Source organism: Pyrgilauda ruficollis, unplaced genomic scaffold (genome assembly GCF_017590135.1).
Source record: "Pyrgilauda ruficollis isolate IOZ18807 unplaced genomic scaffold, ASM1759013v1 scaffold57, whole genome shotgun sequence".
NCBI classification, from domain to species: Eukaryota; Metazoa; Chordata; class Aves; order Passeriformes; family Passeridae; genus Pyrgilauda; species Pyrgilauda ruficollis.
The window spans coordinates 4,339,831-4,358,768 of NW_024527377.1; the positions used below are offsets into that span (position 1 = coordinate 4,339,831).

At 54.9% G+C, this 18,938-nt stretch overlaps 1 protein-coding gene across 1 annotated transcript; it reads left to right on the plus strand.

Moving 5' to 3' along the window:
• Window positions 1–1,560: 1,560 nt before the first annotated feature.
• On the plus strand, window positions 1,561–13,538 carry CDX1 (caudal type homeobox 1). The gene is made up of 3 exons (XM_041482114.1): window positions 1,561–2,103; window positions 12,912–13,057; window positions 13,282–13,538. The coding sequence occupies exons 1-3, from the start codon at window positions 1,677–1,679 to the stop codon at window positions 13,486–13,488; spliced, it is 780 nt and encodes a 259-aa protein (XP_041338048.1). The 5' UTR covers window positions 1,561–1,676; the 3' UTR covers window positions 13,489–13,538.
• The last annotated feature ends 5,400 nt before the right edge of the window (window positions 13,539–18,938 follow it).

An 18,938-nucleotide genomic window follows, 5' to 3' on the forward strand; every position in this document is an offset into this window, starting at 1 on the left:
TCCTGGTGCCTCCAGCCATGCCAGGTTTGAGGAGGCAGAACGCAAGTGATGCCAGCTCTGGGGGTGATTTCCCATTGCTGGGAAATTGGTTTACCCATCTCTGTCCTCATAAACCAGACCCCTCACCTCCTACCCATCTCCCCTCCATCTCATCCTGGCACCCATCCTTGCAGGAAGTGGATGTAGCACAGGGGAATATGTGCACCCAGTTTCAGGTAGAATTGGGGCTAGACCAATGGGATGAGGTTCTTGGGACTGACATAGACCACTAAGGGTCCAGAGCTCCAGAGGTTTTATTCTCTCAATGTCATCCTTAATCTAACTTTTTTTTTCTTTTTTTTTTTTTTAATTTCTTTTTTTCCTGTTTCCTATTGTCAAATTCCAGGCTGTTTTGGTCCCAGGAGGGTGAGGATTGTCCTTGCCCTACTCACATTTGTAGCGGAGAGGGGGCTGGTGCAGAGAAAAGGACAAAGGCAGCCTTGAGGAAGTGGCAAAACACCCTCCTGGAGCCTCTCTGGGCTCTCCTTCTGGTTGAGGAGAAAAAGTCAGCCTGCAAATTACAGCTGTGGCTGCAGTGGTGGCCAGTGCAGCTGGAGTGTGACACTGGCAGGGAGGGGACATCACTGGGGCCGAGGATCGTGGCTGCCACTGGTGGGGGTTTCTGGGCAGTGTCAGCCTGTCCCTCTGGAGTGCAGGTTTGTCTGGCCTGACAGGTGACGAGTGGGTGATCCCTGCTCGGGTGTTTGTGACTGGCACCTCCCACCTTGCAGGCAGACAGGGCTTCACAGGTGTCCCCTTTCTGCTTGATTTTCCCTACCACCAACATATGGGGATGGTTTTGCTTTCTTAGGAGAGAAAACAGGCGAGCAGCTCCTCTTGCAGCCTCTTGGAGATGTGTCAGCCCAGGTACTCCCAGCAGTGTCCATGGTGTCCATTCTCCCTGCACATGGAGTCTGCCCATCTGTCCTGCTCCCTGAGGCTGGGCTGAGCTTTGCTGTCAGGATTGGAGGGGTGGATTTGCCCTGGGATGAAGAAAATGCAGACCCAGAGCCTCCACCAGCCCCTCTTTTCCAAAGAGGCAGATGCTGCCACTGGATACAGGAAAACACCATTCAGAGCAAGAACTTGGTGTCCCCCAATGTGGGCACAGGGCAGGTGACACACACACACACAAGCCAGCTTGTCCCCTGCATGCAGCCAGCTTTCAATGCAGAGGTTCATCCCAAGACACCCTGTTCCTGGGGTAGGGATGGTGGTGGGGTCCCTTGGGGCATCCTCATGGGACTCCTGCAGCACCCTAATGTCCCCAAAGCCAGCTGCTACAGAGGGACCACATCCTGTGGCATGGGCACAGTTGTGGGGTAGTGACAGAGGGGCTGGGGGGGTCCTCGGTGCTCCCTGGGGTCACCCCCTACCTCATCCTCCTTGCAGCCAGAGTGGGAAGTTTGAGCTCGTCCCCCTCACCCGCTGGGGTTTCTGCACTTTGAAATGCAAACCTGCCTTTCAATGCAAATGCTGCGAGAGGTTGGGCCCAATAAAAGCCCGTGGGCAGGGAGGTGCCTGGCCCCGGGACAGGCTCCCCAAGGCGCCCAGGTGAGCGCTGCCGAAGGAGGGGCGGCCGCCGCCTCCCCGCGAACCCCGGCGGCGCAGCATGAGCGCGGGGACGGCCCGGGAAGATGTACCTGGGATATCTTGTGGATAAGGACACCAACATGTATCCCAGCCCGGTCCGGCACCCCAGCCTCAACCTCAACCCCCAGAACTACGTGCCGGGGCCGCCGCAGTACTCGGACTTCGCCGGCTACCACCATGTGCCGGGGATTAACAACGACCTGCACCACGGGCAGCCCGCGGCTGCCTGGGGCTCGCCCTACACCCCTGCCAAGGAGGACTGGCATTCCTATGGCACCGCTGCGGCGCCTTCCACCGCCAGCCCGGGCCAGTTTGGATTCAGCCCCCCAGATTTTAATCCCATTCAGCCTCCGGGCTCTGGACTCCTGCCTCCACCCATCAGCAGCTCGGTCCCCCCGCTCTCCCCTAACGCCCAGAGACGCACCCCGTATGAGTGGATGAGGCGCAGCATTCCCAGCACCAGCAACAACGGTAAGGGAACCCCCAGCCCTGCAGCCCGAGCAGAGGATCCCTCTGGAGCTCTGCAGGGCTGGTCCTGCACGGGGACTGCCAGAGGGGCAGCAAGCTTGGCCTGCCCTGGGCACGACACCCAGTCCTCAAAGAGCAGGGGAGCTCTGAGGGGGCAGGGGCTGAGGATGGCAGGGAGGGTGCTGTCCTTCCTCACTGGCAGCTGGGTTTTCATGGCTGGAAAGTCATTTTCCCCAACCGGTGCCATTGCCTGTGGCCAGCGGGTAGGATGGGCAGAGCCAGAAACCCTCAGGACCCTGGGGGGTGTTGGATGGGGGATCTCAAAAGTGCAAGAGTGAGAGTGTGGGGCTTTGGCTGTACATGAGAGTGTGAGCTGGCTGTGTGAGAGGCTGTGTATGGTGGGTGTGCAAGGTGCCCAAAGCTGTGTGTGTGTGCAGGGAAGGAGCTGTGTGTGTATCCATGCGCTGTGTGTGCATGGGGTGGATTCAGTGCGGTGCTGCAGGCTCTGTGTGAGTGTGCAGGGCACCATGAACAGTGTGTGTGTACAGGCAGTGCCACCAGCTGTGTCTGGGGGAGGTGACAGCGTGCTCAGGGTGTGTGTGCAGGGTGCTGTGAGGGCAGTGTGGTGTGTGTGTGAGGGGCACCGTGTGTGTTCTGGGGACAGTGCCACGTGGAGGGTGGCTGTGGGTGCTGCAGGTGCACGGGCCAGTGGGTGCCCAGCTCTGCAGGAAAGGGGGCCCAGGTTCCTGTGATTTCCTCTGCCTGGGCACGGAGTGGTCGTGCTGTCCCCAGGGTCCTGTCCCCGCTGAACTCCTGACCTGGGGGAAGCGTCTGGGTGACCCCAGCCCCCCTCCCGCCCTGCTGCCCACTTCAAAGGCGGTGGGCAAGTCCCGCTTGGGGCCAGCCCAAATTGACAAGGACTTCTCTTTGTCATGGAGATGGTGGCTGGCTCCTTTGGCAGTGAGGTGAGGTGCGGGCCCTTTGTCCTGACCTACCCTCACCCTTTCATCTTCCCAGCCTGGACCCTTCCCAGCAGGACCCATGGGGCTTGCCTGAACCTGCCACTCCTCTCCCTCTCCTGTGATGGCTATGAGCTCCTCAGAGCACTGCTGTGGCCAGCTCGTTACAGGAGTGGCTATGGGCATCCCTCAGGGATGAGTTTGCTTGGAGTTACTGCTGCCCCAGATCCCTGGAATCAGGGCCTGGGCTCCCTGTTTGCAAAGTGCCTCCAGTTTTTGGCTTGTTTTTGACTCTGCACTATTCCCAGTGGCCAAAAGTCATGTAAGGGTCTTCTGCAGAGGTGCCTGTGGTCTTCCAGCATGGAAAATACCTACTCGTAATCCCAGAATCTGTGTGGCAGGGATGGGGACCAGTGTGCAGTGGAGCAGGCAGAACATCCCAATAAATGGAAAAAACCCAGCCCCAGCCTGGAAAGAGGAGGGAGAGGCAGGCTGGTATTTCCTGTCCCATTTTAAGCACTGAATGTAACTATTTAGGAAAAATGCTTCCCCCCACTTGCAGTGATGGAGACTCACAGGCGTGCCAGGGCTGAGGGCTTCCCTCTGCCCAGGCTGGAAAGGGAAATGTGATGTGCAGCCCTCCCCTGCAGTGGGGACCCTGCCACTTCTGCAGGTTTTGTAGGTCTGAACATCTTGGTTTCTTCTGAGAAGAGAGGTGGGAGGGAAAATGAATGGGGAAGGAAAGCCATCAGCACACCTCTCCCCTGGATCAAGGCCATGGGTTTACACCCAGCAGTGGGGCCAAGATAAAACAGGAGGTTGAAAGTGCCTCTGATTGAGTTAGACAACAATTGAGTTGATTGAATTCTGGAAAAATATCATTAGTTACTTAGTTTGTATCTCTTAGATCAAATACATACAAAGGAACAAATAAACCAGCCTTGTTCCTCTCACACACAGGGGAGCTGCTCCAGCTGCCCCACAGCCATGCAGGGGTGAAAGGCTCTTTCTTGGGGTGCTTTCCTTAGGACGGATGGCCTGTAAGCTCCTTTTCTAAGTCACCCACAGATTAAGGACCTGTCCTTGCACCTCTGCTGGGTCCAAGCCCAACGCTGCTGCTGCCAAGCAACTGCAGGGTTTGGTCGTGGTGGGATCATGAGCTGGGAGATGGTGGGATGCAGTTGGTGCTTTCCAGCGCTGCCCTTTAAATAAAAGTCTTCATTAAGCTTGAAAGAGAGTAGGGCAGAGATGGGTTTGACATAGATAAGAGTGAATTTCTTAGATGAATCATTTTATTGAAATCAATGAACTGGACTTTGATCAGTCTGGATTGATAAACTCCTCATCTCACTGCAGTGGGAATAGGAAATGAATACATGGAGTTTTTTGCTATAAATATCAACAGTTTCATTGTGAATGCTATAAATCAATACTTCAGAGGGTTGTAAATTAATGTTCCCTTTCTGTCTTGGCTCGTATGAACAGCTTCTGTTCATTGTTTGAAAGCTTTTGGGGAAGAGCTGTGTGGTAGCAAAATAAAATCTTGTGCAGGGAATATGAGTGTGTTGGGCACTTCTGCAAATGTGATCCAGAGCTTGAGAAAAATCAATGAGAAATCTCCCAGTGACTCACTGCAGAGCCAGGCTGTACAGGGGGGGTGATTTTCTGTACCTGTTGCTACATTCATGTGTGCTTCACCTGGCTGAGCTGAGATAACCCAGCAGCAAAGGCATTAAACTCCAGTCACCAGGAATTAGGAGTTACAGGGAACCGAGCTGGAAGATGTCCCCAGGCCTCATTTCTCTCTCGAATGTCACCTCCTTTTCTGCTCATAAAAATCTTCACTAGCAGCATGTCAGAGCCGCATGCTTCCTCCTTATTCACAATTATTTGCAAACTTCCCTGTGAATTGCACCCAGGGTTTATAAAAAGCTCAGGAAGGTGGCTGGAAGTGGAGCTGACTGAACTTTGAAATTCACCCTCTGCTTGTTAGTCATGCAAATCCTCAGATACTGCCTCGGGTCTGGCTTTTAGGTCACTAATTGAGCAGGGGCTGCAGTGCTAAATATTGCAAGTGAAAGTGCAATTGGAGCATCCCTTGCAGAGGCAAATGTGCTCAGGGCTTCGTGTGGTGCCAATGCTTGTGGTGCCCACGCAGGTTTTGGGGTGATGGGGAGCAAGCAGTGATGCTCTGAGCATGTGGTGATTTGCTGGGTGTGCAGTTTTCCATCTCAGTTTTATTATTTCTAAGTCAGTTTTCCAGCTCTGTTTATTTTTCTAGTGGGGCCCATGAACACTGGGGGAAAGAGTTCAAATCCCAGTAATGAGACAGAAATGTTTCCCCTGGATTGCTGGGATTCATGCCATGCTTGGTATGTTTTGGGATGATGGTGCTGGCTGGAGGACAGTGCATTTCCCTGGTCAGTCCCTGCATGGGGAACCTCTTTAGGTGTGCTCATTCCCTGTGAGACCCTTTCCTTCACTGGGACATTTAGGGTGTGTGTCAGGCCCCATCAGTCTTCTCCCTTTGAATTATTAACCCACAACCTGCTCCTGGCCCCAGCTGGGGTTTGTTGACTGCTTAGCCTTCTGGCCAAGGTACAGGCCTCTCAAACTTTCCTAGAATTGACTTTCCTTGAACAAAAAGGGCTTCCCTGGAGCACTGGCAGTACCTACGTGATGGGCTTGGCTGGCTAATACCCCGGGATTAGCAGAGGGACACTTTAAACCCCTGGCCAATGACAGATGTTTCCTACAGGGGACCTTTCAAGGACACCCACTCCAGTCCTGTTAGCTTTGTGATTGCTTGGATAAGGGGCTGCATCCTTCCCCCACCCTGCCCCATGGCAAGGATGGGCCAAATCCTATGGGGCTGCAAAGGGGGAGAGGAACCCTGCTGTCCATATGGGACCCCCAGTGCCTTGCTGTCCTGCTCTTCCTACTGCAGATGAGCCACAACCAGCCAGGAGGCAGGTTGGGATGAGCTGGATCAGGCTGGAGTGAGGTGAGGTGAGGTTCTGCATGGGGCTGTGTCCAGCCCACGTGTGCCAGCAGCCCGTGTGTCACCCGGCGCTCCCGTCCTCCCGCGCTGCTCTGCTCTTTGCCCCAGCACCGGAGCCAGCTTGGCACTCAGCTCGGCCCCATAAAACATGGCAACAACGGAAGGAATTAGCCAGTTGCCAAAATAAAGGATCGAATCACTGCAGGGCTGGGAAAGACTTGCCCCAACACCCAGCTTCGTGCTGCTGCCCCTGGGGATGAAGGGCTCCTGGTTGTGTTGTCCATGTCCAGGAATGTGGGGGTGTGGTGGGGAATCACCAGCTCACTGCAAACACCAGGCATCTGCTCTTCATCCCCTTGGGGTCTGCACCTCCTGGGAGGAGGATGGGGCCTGCAGGAGGGGTGTCCTCACCAGTGGGTGTGGATGTGGGTGCAGCTCTGTCCCTGTCCCACTGTGCTGGCTGTGCAAAACCCAGCCAGGGCCAGCCTGTGCTCCCGTGCACCGGTTTGCACTCTCCAAATCCAGCTCTTTCACCAGGTGTTTCTGCTCTTTCCTGGCAGCAGGGCTGCCCAGCCTGACTGTGCCGTGCATCAAGCTCTGCCTCGAACTCTGCTACAGCCCCAGACATGCATTCCCCAGGCACACACTCACACTTGGAGCAAAGCTTTTTAGGGAGCACAGAGCTTGATCCTCAGGGAGCAGGAGAGCAGAAAGCCATTGGGTCAAGCGGTGCAGTTTGGCATGTGAAATGCTTCCAGTGCTCACCATACCAAGCTGAACCAGGTTTCATTGCTACCTGGTGCACATAGGAGAATTGCAGTTTGCTCTGAAGCTTTGGCACCAGGAAGAAGTGTTCAGGTTGTGCGAGGTGAACTGCCATGGAGAGAGCTACTCTGGGTGTAGGAGCATTGCTGGGCTCCTTGGAGGGGCCCTCAGACTCCAAGATGAGTCCTACCTCAACCCTGATGTCTCAAATGCCCATTTTTCTAACCCAGAGTAGAGATGGGGGAGCTTTGGCAGAGTCCGTTCAGTGAGGATTCATCCAGCATTCCCTCCCTCCTCAGCACTGAGACATTAAATATGTACAGAGAAGATGTGTGGTTCCTCTCACCCAGTTTTTGACACCCAGCAGTTGTCTAAATGCAATGCATTCTGGCAGAGGAGCGATGTCAGGCAGGGATCTCGGGGGGGATTGCCCTACAGAGGGGGTCGTTTCTCACTGGCTGGGATGAAACAAGCCACATGTTGGTCGTCCCATCCATCATTCCTCTGCTTCCTGCGGCACAGGAAAAATAGCTGAGGATGTTGAAGTATGCAAGGCGAGGGGAAGGCTTGTGAAAACCGTGAGCTGCTGGTTCCCAGCACTCGGGGAATGTGAGGGGCTCGGGTTTATCCCCCCTCCCAGGCCACAGAGGAGCGTGGGTGTTTTGGAGTGGCTGCTGGAGCTGGAGGGGAAAGAAGGGGGAAAAATGAGTGTGGGGAGGGGGTGAACAGGGAGGGCATCAGAGGCTCAGCCCTTGCCACCAGCCCTGCACCACCAGTGCAGGCTTTGGGTTCCCATTTCTGTGGGTTTAGGGATGGTGGAATGAGCTGGGCTGTCTGTCCCCAGCCTCTGAGCAGCGCGGCTCCCATCAACGCTGCTCGGCAGAGGGAGCATCGACCCCTCTGCACACAGGCAGCTGGAGCACATCTGGCTGCCAGATGAGGGTGGCTCCAGCCAGCCTGGAGGCTTCTGAGCTTTAGGAACCAACCTCAGCCCTTTCCTGGGCCTGGGGTCTCTGTCATGGGGCATTTCTCTGCTGGCTGTCCTCAGTTTTGTGGGGTTGTGAGAGGGATTTTTCCCCATGGAGCTGCAGAAGGACTGGGGATTAAGCTGTCCAGGGAATCCTATGGCTCTGACCCTGGGACTGTGTGCCTCAGTTTCTCCAGCTGTTGCATTGACTAATCTCTGTCAGGGCTGAGGGAAGTTTTCCTTGATCCTTTCCTTGGGTAGAAATGTCAGATCCTGACAGAGCACTGATTCCCCTGGGATGGGAGGTTTTTATCTCTTTGCAGGTAGATGCTGCTCATTCAGAATGGAGCAGCTTTATCATGGAGAGGAAGCACCCACATGGAAGGGACAGCCTTGTGTCCTGTTTGCTGCGCTTTACCTCTGGTATGGAGCAGTCCTTTCCCAGCTGCTCCGTGGTGACAGGACTTTTACACCTGATGCTTTTCAGCATTATAATATTGCAATGCCATCAGATAGTGTGGGAGCAGGCCCCCAGTGCAGACAGATGGGCAGACAAGGCTGTACAGATGGAGCCAGTTGGGGCCAGAGCACGGCCAGGAAGATGGGATCAGGCAGGATGGCTCTGGGAGCACAAGGAGCCAGCACAGAGCAAGGCATGAGAGCTGCTGAGGCAGCCTGGCAGCAATGCCTCCGTCCCCCCTGCCAGCACCTCCTCTGTAAAGCAATACCCAGTGTGTCCCCAGGCCTTGGGGACCTCTGCTGCGGGGTGCCACAGCTGTCACTACCGTGGGTTCTCACCTCAGTGGCTCCACCAGTGGGCTGGGGCTGCCATAGCCCGGCTGACCAGAGCCCTGAGGGCTGCACAGCAGCTTCCCACAGAGCCAGAGTTTGTGGCTGTGGTCATTTTGAGCTGCTTTGACCTGTGAAATAGAGACTTTTCTAAAAGTGCTGCAGTTTATGCTCTTGGCTGCTGGCAGCTGTGCTGCTCCTGCTGTGGCTGGGAGAAATGTGTCCCACAGATGGGGATCCTCCCCTTGGAGCTGGGCTGATCCCCTCACAACATGCCAGCTTTTGCTCCACCTCCAAGCAGGGTGCCACTGCCACCCCACAGTCTCGTTCCTCCCTGGTTTGAGCCAGCCCCTTCCCAGCTGTTCTTAGAGCTGCTCAGCACCAGTCTCACAGTGCCCATATTCTCAGTCTGCTAGTGTTTTTGAGGCACAGCTTTTTACTCAAAGCCATCCTTTGGGCAGGCCAGGACTGGAGATGGTGAAATATTCCCTTCCCAGCAGCCTCCACTGTGGCTATGAGGGGAGAGAGCTCGGGCTGGTGGGCACAGGATCCACTTTGATTCTCCCTTACCCTGCCAGGCTCCTGATCCAGCCCAGCAGGAGCTCTGGACCCCTGTCTTGGGGCTGCTGTGAGCAGGGAATGCAGGCTGGGTCAGGGCTCCTTCCCCCTGTGTGTGCTCGGGAGCGTGTCCCCTGGGGTTTGCACAGCACATTAAAGCTATTCCCTTATCTAATCACGGCTCAGGTGAGTGCTATTAGGGTTACACATTAACAGTGGTAACGATACCCTCTCCCCACGCTGTCATTGGCCCTGCCTTGATCCCAAAGCCCAAACCATTCCCACTGGCCCCACGGGTGGCTCCGTTTGCCTGTTCCAGCAGTTCCTTTGCCTGGTCTTTCAGGGACAAGAGGCTGTAAATGCATAGCAGGGTTGGAAGGGGCTAACAACTGTGCTAAGAGACATCACTGGCACCCCCTCTGCACCCCATCCATGCTCCCTCCAGGGACAGCAGCCCCAGCTCCAGGTTATCCCAGCCATGGGACAGCCTGTTTCAGCTTTGCCAGGCTTGGCTGGAAGTGCAGGAGCAGTTCCATCCCTCTGTTTGGCCACAGGCACGAGGGCTCCCCATAAGGAACCGCACTGGCTGGTCCCGAATTTCCTCTTTCTTTTCACAGAGCCATAAAAAGTCTCCAGGAGAGAGTTAAGTGTAAGCCAGCATTCATATTCAAGGTAGTTGAATTATTCATTGTCAATAGTATTTCTTGCAAATCCTTTTCTTTTCCTTGTGAATCACCCACAGTACATCCCTGAATTCAGCAAACATCCGAAAACAGCAATTAGTGGAGGTGAATAACTTTCCATCTCTGCCTTGGTTGTCAGCCCCCTGTTTTGAGGTTTTTCTACCTGATATTGAGCAGCAAGTGATGATATTGATACTGATATTGAGCCTGGTGCCCAGCTCACCCCGTGATGGCTCTGCCAGCGCTGAGGCAGAGCCCAGCCTCCATCCAGGATGAAGGATGAAGAAGGAATAACAAAGAACAGGCTGTGATGGATCTATTTACAGCTGCAGCAGGAAATAATAATTCCTACTGAAATTCATGGCATATGTGATATTCACAAACCGCCTTATTTCTTTAGTCTTTATTTTTTTTTTTACTCTATCTGTCAACTCCTTCACTTTCCAGGTGTTCCTTTTTCCAAACAGTGGTATTCAAATAAAAACATTGCAAGTCAGACCATTTTAAAGTTATTATCTCTTTAGAGAGGCTTTTGCTTTCAATTAAAAAAAAAAAAAAAAAGATAAATCTATGAGACAGAAAAATCTTGCAGGAGCCCCTGAGCCTGGAGCAGCCAGAGGGAGCCCAGTTTCTCACAGAGCTGCTAAACCTCACATAAATCTCCACCAGAGCATCTGGTTTATTCTGTAACTTCTTGGGAATTGCTGTGTTTGCAGATTCAGCACAGGTCTCTCCTGGGCAGGGCTGCAGAATTTCTTTTGATGCTGGTGACCCCGGTGAGAGGCAGCAGCGACCCCCAGGATGGACAGGAGCCCTTGGGAGGGCGAGGGCAGGGTGGGATCCTCCGTGGGCTGGGTGCCCCTGGCATCACTCCAGCCCTGCAGGGCTCCTGTGGGCAGTTTTGTTTGGAGCTGTCACAGCTGATGTGTGCCAGGCAGGAGACAAGTGCCTGGCAAAGCTGCCATCACCCCTTGCACATGGAATATCTGCATTTCAGCCCTGTCTCTGCAGACACTCCACAAACACCTTGCTCAATCAAATTAACCTTTTTTAGCCTTTTTTAACCCACAGTCACCCTGTGTGGTATGCACAGGTTCGACCTGATGGTGGTGAGGAGGGATTAGGTGTTTGCTTCTGACCAGCCCTGGGATGAGCTGGGCTCCCCACTCTGAAGCATTTGCTGAATCCATCACATCCCTCAAATATGAGTTAGTGGCTGAAGTCCTGCCCTGGTGCTGGAAATCTGGTTCTATTCCTGGTCATGTTGCAGCCTTGCTGGGCTCCTTCCCTCTTCCCTGGATCACTGGAGAGCATCAGTGCTTCCTGGGGACTGTGCTGGGACCCTCAGCCATCACCCTGCTCATGCTGTGCTGAGCCTGTGCCAGCACCACCAGGAGCAATGCAGGAGGACACAGACAGTGTCATGGGAGGTGGGTGCTAACTCGAACTGCAGTGCTCTGTGGCCATGGGTCATCCTGTCTTGAACTCTTTTACATTTAGGTTTCAGCATAATGAGTGGCTTAGGAATGTCTTCATCTCCTTGTAATGGGAGAGCTGGAGAGAGACACTGTCAAAAATAAAACTGAGCTGGTTGACAAACAGATTTGCAGCCTGGAGACTGGGGTTTTGCTCTGTGGATGTTCTCTGATGTCTTATTCGGGTGTCTAGAGCCCAGTTTTCCTCTGTGCTACCTAAACTCCTGCTTCCATTCAGATGGTATCAGAATATAAGAGCCTGCCCAGTGTCCAACTGATTTGGCCTAAATGGGTGGATGTGCAAAAGACTCATTAGGGAGAACAGATGATCAGGATGGCAGGCACACAAAGATCCCATTTCCTGGCAGAACCAGGCTGCAGGCACAGTTATGTGGGTTGCTGGGTCACTAGGAATCCCTTTCTGCACATCTGCAGCAGTGGTGAGCAGTATCTTGTCCATGCTGATACACCCAGGGCAGCCCCAGGGAAATCCATGGAGCTGTTCTGAGCTTGCTCCCCCTCCTTCCCACAGCAGCACTGCTGTCAGCATCAGAAATTCAGAAGAAGATGGGCAAACACATCTGCCAGGCAAACAAATGGCCAGGCATCATCCCTCTCGATTCCCTGGAAAAGGATTTTGTCATTTTGGGTGGAGAAGCAAATATTCACAGCTGTGTTTATTCCCTGCCTATGGACTCTTCTGCAGAGGAAAACACCAGGAACTTGTCAGCAAACTGCCAGGCATGGGTGTCCTCCCTCAGAGTTCCACAGCTTACCCTGTGTGCCTGTGGAATAACAAAGGAACTTAGGAAGAGACAGCTGGGCTACCTCTGACTGTGTGCTTCTGCTAGAAAGCAGCAGGTGCTGTTTGCAGACCCATGGGATGTGCATCTGTGTGCACAGACCTGTGGATCCTGATGGCCCCAGGCTCTGTCCATACCTGGGGGACCAAGGAGAGATTCAGGCTGGCTTTGGCCAAACACCCCTGGCCCATGGAGCCAGGTCCTAGGGGTGCTTAGGCATCATGTGGGCTCTCTCCAGTACATCTTTAAAGACTGCACCTAAAGCACTGTCCTCTGTCTTAGCTCAGTGCAGGGAGAAGGAGAGTAACCCACTGTGTAGCAGAGAAATGTGGTGCTTGCAGGGTTTTCTGTCCTTCCCCTCTTCTGATCCATGCACATTCAAGTGATGGCACCTTGGTTTGGGGCTTCCTGGAAGAAGAGCTGGGCATTCCTTAGCCCTGCCAGGCTGCCTGTCCTCAGCCCACCACAGGACCTGCAGCTCTGCTCCTCGAGGGACCATGTGTCATGACATAGGGGATTTATGGTCCATCCTCTGGGGCGCCTCTGAATCCCTCCTGCTCTTTCCTCCAAGCAATTCCACCAAAGCCCAGGTACTTCCCAACAAGAAGCAACACTCTGGTGTGAAACAGGAAGGATGTTAAAGCCAGTAGGAACCTCCTGACTCTCCCACTGGTCCCCAGGGCATTGCCATGTTTCTCCTGAGCTCTCCACAGGTTGTGTGTCTCCTCCGTGCCCTCGGGAATGCTCCTTTCATTCCACTGCTCCCCTTCTTCCCCTGCTGGCTCACACCGCACTCTGCTCTCTCTGCCAGGCAAGACCAGGACAAAAGACAAGTACCGGGTGGTGTACACGGACCACCAGCGCCTGGAGCTGGAGAAGGAGTTCCACTACAGCCGCTACATCACCATCCGCCGCAAGGCCGAGCTGGCTGCGGCCCTGGGGCTGACCGAGCGGCAGGTCAGTGCTACAGAGTCCAGGGAAACCTGGCCAGCTGGACATGGGGATGGGGAAGGGCCAGGGCTTTAGCCCAAGCAGTTAGAGGAGGCCCCACCTTGCTGCACAGACATCCCTTCCTTTCCAAGCTTTGGGATGCCCTCCCTGCCCCATGGGGACTGGAGGTTGTCATCCTTGCCTGATGTCCATCCTCATCTCTTCATTCTTCATTCTTTTCCTTTCTGCAGGTGAAAATCTGGTTTCAGAATCGGAGGGCGAAGGAGAGGAAGGTGAACAAGAAGAAGCTGCAGCAGCAGAGCCAGCCCACCAGCACCACCACGCCGACCCCACCGGCTGTCAGCACCCTGGGCCCCATCGGGGGCCTCTGCAGCAGCAATGCCCCCAACCTCGTCTCCTCATCTCCACTGACGATCAAGGAAGAATTCATGCCTTAACCCTCTTCACCAGCTACAGACCCCAAGAGAAAAGCACTATCCAGCACAGCCCTGCCAGCCCACGTGCTCTGAAGGGTGACAGCCCCTTCCCAAAGACATGACTGTCCCTGGCTGAACCGATGGGGCAGACAGCAAGGCTGGGCCACGTGGCACTGGGGCCTTCCCGAGGGACTGGGGGGCTCTTCACTGTGTAAAAAACATGGGTTAGGTACTGCTGTCCCATAGGAACCACACACTGGTTTGGTCTCTGGTCTGTGCAGCAAGGTCCTGGTGTCAGCAGAAGGAAGGGGGTGATAGTGGAGGAGGGCTTTCCTGTGGTGCTCCAGGTGCTTCCTTTGGTGTTCCTGGCAATCCAGCTGCCTGGTGCTTTTGGGCAGTTCGAACAAGACTGAAATAGAAAAAAGACCTGGCTGGACTCAAGGCAAAATTAATTTCTGCTGAGCTGGTCTCCCGGGAAGCGAGGTGAGGAGGGCAGAGCAAGCTGGGCTCTGGGAGCCAGGCAAGACCCTCGGCTGTGGGATGTGGCATGGGAGCCCTTCAAACCACAGTGCTGGTGGCAAGCTGGAGCACACCCTTGACAGGAGTACCTGAACATCCCCACCCTTGTCCCCAGTGACCCTGGCAGTGCCCAGCCCTGCATCCCCAGCCCTGCCCCTGCAGCCACACAGAGCCATGTGGAGCAGCCCTGGTTCCCTGGCTGTGCCATGGCAAGGTGGCACTGCAGCCATCCTCCACCTGGAGCACAGGGAGAGGGTAAAAGGGAGCCTGGCACAGGCACATTTGGGGCAGACCACCCTGCTGAGCCCTTCCATGGGGAAGGGAAGGAGAAAGGAAGGTTTACCATTGGGACAGGGTCCAAGAACCAGCCCCAGGCTGTCCAGAAGGGCCAATACTGGGAGAGTTTTGGGTGCTTGTCCAAGGAAGCACAGTAACTGCAGGCACCAGGAGCTGCTGCCAGGTTGGCAGGGGCCTCCTCAGGCATGCAAGAAATGACTGGCATGTGCCCTGGTGTTAGGTGATGGAGAGGTGGTTTTCAGAAAGACAGAGAAGCATTTATTTTCCTATTTTCTTTAAAATTCAGATTGCAGGACTCCAAATTTTGTCCTAGCTGTCTCCCTGCTCCTCCATGCACTGCACTCCCTCTCACCCACTGTGTTCCCTAGGCCAGTTAGCTAAACCCCATCCATTCCTACTAGTGAACTGCAGCTGAAAAATCCTTTTATCCTGTTGAGTCTTGACCATTGTATAGGCCCAGGGTAATGTACAGCCCAGTTTCAGCAACCCCAAAGGCCAGTGAGGCACAGCTGGGGCACAGCTGGGACATAGGAGGGTCTCTGGCTCCTTCTCAGGCTGCACCACATGCTCCTCAGCTGCAGTTATGAAGACCAAGAAGGGATGAGGTAGCATGAGCCTTGTATGTGACTTGTGTGATGTTTCTCAGCATTTTCTCTCCAAGCTCTGGGAGGATGGAGCAGTAGACATGTCCCTGCTGCCTGAAGACCACCCCGTGAAACCCTCACATCCCACCTGGCACTGCTGCTGCCTCACATCCCTTGGCCACACTGTCCACTGCCAGTCCCCATCACTCCTAGACCCCAGAACACAAAGTCCCCAGGTGTGCTGTGGCTTTTACAAGTCTGTCCCTGTTATCCCACTGTGTGCACTGCTCTGCTCCAGCCCTCAAAGGCTCTGGGTCTCCCTCCTGCCAGTGACACTTCCCACGGCCTCTGTTGCCAGGTGCGCTCGGTGATGAGGACAAATGTTTGCATCAACTCAGGACTTCAGCTCAGTTTTTGTGTATATAAGGCAGAACTGGTTTTCCTTTTTATTTTTTAGGCTTTGGTGAAAATAAAACCAAGCAGGGATCCTGTGTGACACAGGTTTGTGGCTGTCATTCCTGCCCGTGGTGCTGTGGCAGGGGACGATGGTGGCTTCGGGGTCGCACTGGTGCTGATGCTCCTGGGCACAGCCAGGGTTGGGAAGGTGTTCTGGGGCAGCAGCCTTGTCCCTGTAGCACAGAGTGTGCCTGTCCCACAGGGACACTGCTGGCAGTGGCGTGGCTCATATCACTGCCACGTCTCATTCCTTTGGCACCAAGAGGGATGGCAGACACGATGGCTGCAAACTCGCAGCGCTGGAGACAGAGGGGAGAGGGTGAGGCCATTGTTGGGCTGGCAGAGGCCAAAGAACAAGGCCAGCTGCCCACGGATGTGGCCGCCTCCCCTTGGCGCCTCCTGGTCTCTAATCTCATTTTATGGCTGTCGATGGGCTGAATATCCTCCTTGTCCAAGATGAACAAACAGAGAATGAGGATGTGAGATAGTGCCTGGGACAGCTGGCATTGGTGCCTGACACTCTCCCCTCTCCATCCCATCAGTGTTCCCCTCATCTAGCAGAACACTGAGCAAGCAGCTGCCCTCAAATCCCTGCCCCAAATGGCTCCTCCAGCCCCAAAGCTCTTCCCAGTGCCAAGCGTTGCATGGGGTGTGTTGAGGTGCCAGGGCAGGGCAGCTGGCTGTGGAAGGACACCTGAAGCAGGATAAAGTCCTCGTGGGTGGAGGAGATGGAGGATTGGGAACAGGATGAGGTGGCATTGCCAAGAGAGAGACAGAGCAAAGTGTTTGTTCCTGCAATTGCAACAGAGGCTGCACCTACTGCTGCACCTACTGCTGCACCTACTGCTGCACCCTGGTGACCCTGCACTCTCCAACATGGTGCCAGGCTGCCCATGGCACAGGAGAAACACTTCATGCACTCCTGCAAGGAAACATGGGGAATCAGGAACTAAAGCAGGCAGAGGGATGCAAATGCAATGGAGCTGGTGCTGTACAGGAAAGGGATGAGACTGAATCTGCCACCTGCCTGAAGAGCTGGGCTGGACTGGGGAAACTGGAGCTGCTTCTGTGTGCAGAATCCAGCATGGTCCCCATGGTGGGGGCTGGCTCCCACACACTCCTCCTCCCTCCCTGGGCTTTGGCTGCCTTTAATGCCCAATTTTGCCATTGCCACGTGGAGACCAGCAGCGGGGTCCTGCCCTGGCAGGGATGGGCTGATGGCAGCACTGGGCATCACTGTTGTCTGCAAGGGGGAGCCTGCAGACAGCAGTGGGGAGGGGAACAGAGTCCTGGTGGGGGACAAATGTGCATCTCCCAAATTCACCTGCAGTGTTGGGTGGGCTGCAGGGAGGTGAGGGGCTGGGACAGAGGGAAGATGCTCCACTGCCTGCTCAGAGAGGCTGTGGGTGCTGTTGACAAGATGAAATTCCAACTGATACCCTAATCTGGCGCCTGCCTGTTTGCACAGCAGGGTAAAAGTCCAGGGAGCCGTGGGCTGTGCCCTTGGGTCCCTGCCACCCGTGTGTGCACAGGGAGCCGGCGCTGGCGGGAAGAGGCAATAAATGCACCCACACACCCAGCCACCCCTTCCCCCTACACACACACACGCCCCTTGACCGGGTGACGAAATGCATCTGCTCTGTTCCCCCTCCCATGTCCTCCCCTGCGCCCTGCATCTGCCGTTTGGGCAGGGATGGGTGAACCTTGCAGGGCCCTCCCTGTGCCAGGAAAGGGGCTGGTGGACACCGTGTCCCCACCAGCTTTGGAACCTTTGGTTCAAACCTCCTGGACACGTGTCACCTTGGTGGTTTCACCCCTGGCAGGTGACAAACACCTGGTTCTAGCACCTGCAACAGCTGCCTCCCTAGTCACATGTCGCACATGGAGCCTGGCCCTTATGGGAACAGCCTGCCCTTGTAGCCAGGGTTGTCCTCTGCAAGTTCCCACAGTTTCTCTGTGCTCCTCCCTCTGCACTTTCCGTCAGCTCCTACTGCCCAGCTTTACCCCTCCTTGGAGAAATCTTGAAACCATCATTAAACTAAGGCCACGCACAGCATGTGGCCGAGCAGAGATGTGCTGCCAGCAGCCTCCAGCATGGCACACGTCCCAGCAGTGACTAACCAGAGCGCCGCTGCCTTGCCGCCTTCCTCGCGTCTGCGGCGCGGATCTGGGCACGGTCCCATCCCGCTGCCAGCCGCCTTCTCAGCCCTTCCCAGGCGGCTGCCACCCGGATCTGTGTGGGCTGCCCAGGCAGGGTGGGCAAGGGTGTTTCCCCAGCCTGAGTTCTGCCCTCTCCTTGCCCTCCAGATTCACAAAGAGCCGGCAGTGCCAGTGGCTGTCAGTGCTGCTTTGGGGTGGAGGATGTGTGCTGTGCTCCGGCCCATGAGAAGGGAAAGGTTTACTTGGTGTGCCAGGGTGGCTCAGAGGTGGAGTGGGAGAAAACAAAACTTGCTAGGAAATGCTTGCAAGCCCTGTGTGTGCTACCTAGTGCCATCTCCTTGGAGATCAGGGCATGGGGAAAGTTGTGCACACCCTTGTGCTCTCCTGGGGTTTTGGGGGTCCCTGGATTGCACTGCTCCTTCTGGCTGTTTCTGCCTCTGCTGTGTGCTGTTCCATGAAGTGCATTTCTTGCCAACTCCAGGGCAATGCCAGACTTGGTCCAGCCCTGCAACGCTAAGCTGAAGCATCCCAGGTCCCTGGGGTGGGACACCTACTCCCTGGTGATCCCAGGCCATGAAGAGCTCCTGGTGCTACCAGAGCAGCACCAGACAAACCAGGAGAGCAAGTTCCAGGTACAGAGCATCCCAGAAGAATTGGTATCAACATGGACATTTCAGGGCACCATCAGGCCTGGGTGTCTCTAATGAAAAATGCTGCCCTGGGCACAAGAAGGTGAGGCCATGAAGTCTGCCCAGGGATGCTGAGTGGTTTGGCAGAGATCAGCCCATGCCGGTGAGGTGGGGCTGGGACAGCTGTAGTGAGGTGGCACAGGCTCTCTGATTCAGGTTGCACTGGCATGAAAGGCAAACAAAGCATCCCTGCCCTGCATGAAGGCTGAGGTAGGAGCAGTGCTTGATGCAGCCCCTGGCCATCAGCCTGGCCAGCTCCAGGCTCAGCATCCCCAGCCAGCAGCTGGGAGAGGGAGAAGTGGGGGGCAAGTCCAAGGCAGGTAAAACCAGCCTGAGTGAATTCTCAAAGATACTTTTCTTTTTGAGGAAGCTGTGAGTGTGTGAAAAGAGATGTTTGATGGGTTATCTAGTTTTGCTCTTTCCTTTTTTCTCTGGGAAATCCAGGTAAATATTAGCTCTAAAAGACCCATTGTGCAAATGCTGAGCCACTTCATCATATTGGATTCCTGCAGAAATGTGTCTTTATGCTGAGAATACCTTTCCTTTCAGGGAAAATTTTCAGAAGTGCTTAGAGGACTGTAGAAGCACAACTGCCATTAGATGTCCTCGATATTTGCTCTTATATCAGTCAGGCTGGGTTCTCTCTGTTCCAGCCCTGTCATTGTCCTCCTCATCCCCACTCACCTTAAGCCTCAGTAAAGCATCTGGGCAGAAGTATGGCTCAGGCTGGAGCCTGTAGGGCACTTGCAAGGAAAAGGGACACATC

Coding starts and splice junctions, on each gene's coding strand:
- CDX1 (XM_041482114.1), top strand. CDS start 1,677: ATGTACCTGGGATATCTTGTGGATAAGGACACCAACATGTATCCCAGC. Junction 2,104..12,911: donor TCCCAGCACCAGCAACAACG/GTAAGGGAACCC, acceptor TCTCTCTGCCAG/GCAAGACCAGGACAAAAGAC. Junction 13,058..13,281: donor TGGGGCTGACCGAGCGGCAG/GTCAGTGCTACA, acceptor TCCTTTCTGCAG/GTGAAAATCTGGTTTCAGAA.